General features: G+C 52.7%; 1 protein-coding gene across 1 annotated transcript in view; it reads right to left on the reverse strand.

Moving 5' to 3' along the window:
- Positions 1-2,997, reverse strand: part of SGIP1 (SH3-domain GRB2-like (endophilin) interacting protein 1) — a 61,776-nt gene that overhangs the window by 11,855 nt on the left and 46,924 nt on the right. The window contains exon 19 of the mRNA XM_009884003.1: positions 926-985. Coding sequence (XP_009882305.1) covers positions 926-985 — 60 coding nt within the window. The remainder of the gene's footprint in view (positions 1-925; positions 986-2,997) is intronic.

Here is a 2,997-nt window from a genome sequence, read left to right on the forward strand (position 1 = left end):
TTCCTTTTCCTTTTCCTTTTCCTTTTCCTTTTCCTTTTCCTTTTCCTTTTCCTTTTCCTTTTCCTTTTCCTTTTCCTTTTCCTTTTCCTTTTCCCCTTTTTCTTTTTTCCTTTTCTTTTCCCTTTCCTTTTCCCTTCCTTTTCCCTTTCCTTTTCCTTTTTAATAAGAAAAATACAGGCACAGTCTCTGTGAGATAAGGCTTTGTCCAAAGCCTCAGGGCTCACAGCACCCAGGCACCCGTGTCTCTGCCCTCTCCGAGATGCGCTGCCGCTCAGAGAAGCTGCCACCCTCCCCAAAACCAGCTCCTCTCCCCCTGCATCCTTCCCCAATGCGCCTTCTCGTCAACGAGGGACCCCAAAACCCGTCAACGCCTCCGACCAGCACAACCCGGTGGCATTTCGGCTGCGCTTTATGGCAGCACCGGTGGAAAAATCTGATTTTTTTAGCTGGGAAAGGGGCCCCGGCTTGGCAGAGAACCCCGTCACCCTTTGGGTTTTAATTAACCGCACGGTGCCACAGCCCGCTGAGGGTGACGCGCAGCTCGCAAGGGAGAGCAGAAAGAAGCCCTGGTTGACAGAGTCAAGTTCCTCGGCAGTGCAAGCGGTTTCGCTCTCTGGTTTTCACCGCAGTCTCAGTACGAGAATATTTTTTTAAGTTTTGGTCTGTTTGTGGTTGGTTTTGTTGTTGTTGGTTGCTTGTTTGGTTGTTGTTTGTTTGTTTTTTAATAAATAAACAGGGAAACGGATGGTGGGGACAAATGGCACGAATCAAATCAAAATTATTCCGGTCGAACTTGCGATGTCATCTAAGTAGCCATAGCATTTCGCACGGAAAGCCGGACTGGAGCCTTTGAAGGGAACCCGGGGAGTCAGAGAGCAAGAGCAAGGGGAGCAAGTCGTTACCGGGTATGCTATGCACTACTTACCTTCGAAAGTCAAATAAAACTTTCCTCTGTCAAACCAAACGAGGGAAGGCTGTTCATTCTCTGTATGGCCGGGAGTTGAAGCGGGATGGGAAAGGTTAAGGAGAGGGAGAGAGAAGGACACAGTGTGAGTCACAGAGCAGGTCATTTATCTCGCTACGGGGAGGGGACGAGGCGCTGCAAGCCGGTCACGTGCAAGGAGAGGGGAAGCTTTTAAACTCTGGTTTTGGCTTAGGAAACAGAAAGCAGAAAGCAAAGCTATGGAAGCCCAGATGGAAGAGTACTTTTGCTCGCTTGGTAAGAGTCGGGGGTGGGGGGGTGGGGTCTTTTTTTTTCTTTTTTTATCTTTTTTTTTTTTTTTGTCTAGAGTAGAAGAGGTTTCTCGGGTCATGCGCTCCGTCAGCGTATTCTAACTGCGCTGATTTGGGCAAACGTGCCTTATCCTCTTCACCTCCGGCGACGCCTCCGCCGTGCCACGCCGGCAGCAGCGAGCGTTTTCCCGGCGGGATGCTGCGACCGCATGCCGCGCCGGCGGGCAAAATAAGTGACAGTGAACCGGCAGGTATTTTCTGTTGCATTTCGGGACATAAAACTTGCAGATGAACAGACACACGCACACAGAGCAGGAGACGCCTAACTGGAATTTTTCCTTTCCCATTTCAACCGCCAGCTCCCTGCACTCACACCGCCTCGAAAGCCACGTTAGACACCGGGTGCTGTCGAGATAACTAGGGGTAAGGTGGGGGAAAAAAAAGGGGTTTTGTGCTGTTAAATTATCCCTTTTGGATTCAGGAGGTGATAGCCTTTCACCTCGCCGTCCTTTTCGCCACTGAGAAACTGTCATGCAAGGTGCTGCGAGCGGTGGGTGCCGGGGCTCGGGCACACGGGGCGCCCGCAGCCGCCCGTTCCCAAGCCAGATGTCTCGAAAACGCCCTGCTAGTACAGTACCTGCAGGCGTTTCACAGCGCCTTTCAAATGCGGGCAGTTTGTCAATAAAAGCATCATCTTCTGATAACACAAAGCAGAAGAAACGCAAAGGAAAGGAAAGAAAAAAGAAAAACAAAAACAAAAAAGAATGAAAACACGAATCCCAACTGAAATCGAGCAGCGCGCTGTATCAACGAAAAAAGACAGAGAAGGATTTTAACGAGAAAAATAACGCAAGGGGCGCTGACACAGAAATAACAGCTGCTTTCTTTGCGGTAAATTATTCAGACTGCACATGCAACCACACAAGGAAAGCAAACCACAACAGCACGGAGGACAGATAAACGAAATCACTTTTCCACCTGCTCTCGGACAAACTCCATCGGACTTTGCCACAGGACACAGGAGAGGGAGAGCGTGATGGAGACCGACCCTGTGGGCAGCCCCGGCCAGGTCGGGGTGTCCCAGCCCTGTGCCGGTCCCACGGGATCCCCAGCGGTCTCCGACCCGCTGCCGTCCCTCCAGACCTGCTCCCACCCCCTCTGCCCTTCACACCTTTCACCTTAACTTTTCCTCTGTCTGCGTGACAAACCCGGGAATTACATGTTCTCCCTCCTCCGCTACGGGGTTGCAGCAAGGCGAGCGCTGCGTGGATGCTCGCCGGTGGCCACCCTCACCCCGGTCGCCTTAGCGGGGACGACAGGGAGATGCTCAGGCTTTCCCAGAGCGTCTCCCAAACCCCGTTTGGATCCCCACAACCTGTGTCCGGCTTTTCCCAAGCCAAATCCAGGCAATGCAGCACCCCAGCTTCATGGTTTGCACAGAGCTGGAAGAGCCTGCAATCCCTGCGTGCTCCTCCTGGCCGCCCCCGTTCGGTGTCCCCCCACCGAGGGGTGACCCGAGAGCCCTGATTTTGGCTCTCTTTCAAGGAAAGCCCCCACGGAGGGGGTGGGAGCCACTGGGCCCAGCGGGCACAGCTTCTCACCACGCTTTGTTGTCCTCTGACGCCCCTTTTTGGGTGGAAGTGGCTGAGGGGGACGTAGTGTGATTAGGCAGGGTGTTCGGCATGTTTTGGGGGGGGATATCTTTGTTTTTTAGAGGTGTGCAGCTGCGTAAGTAAAATAGATCTTTGCTTGGCGGTTGTTGCT

The sequence above is a fragment of the Charadrius vociferus genome, unplaced genomic scaffold (genome assembly GCF_000708025.1).
Source record: "Charadrius vociferus isolate BGI_N301 unplaced genomic scaffold, ASM70802v2 scaffold423, whole genome shotgun sequence".
Lineage (NCBI taxonomy): Eukaryota > Metazoa > Chordata > Aves > Charadriiformes > Charadriidae > Charadrius > Charadrius vociferus.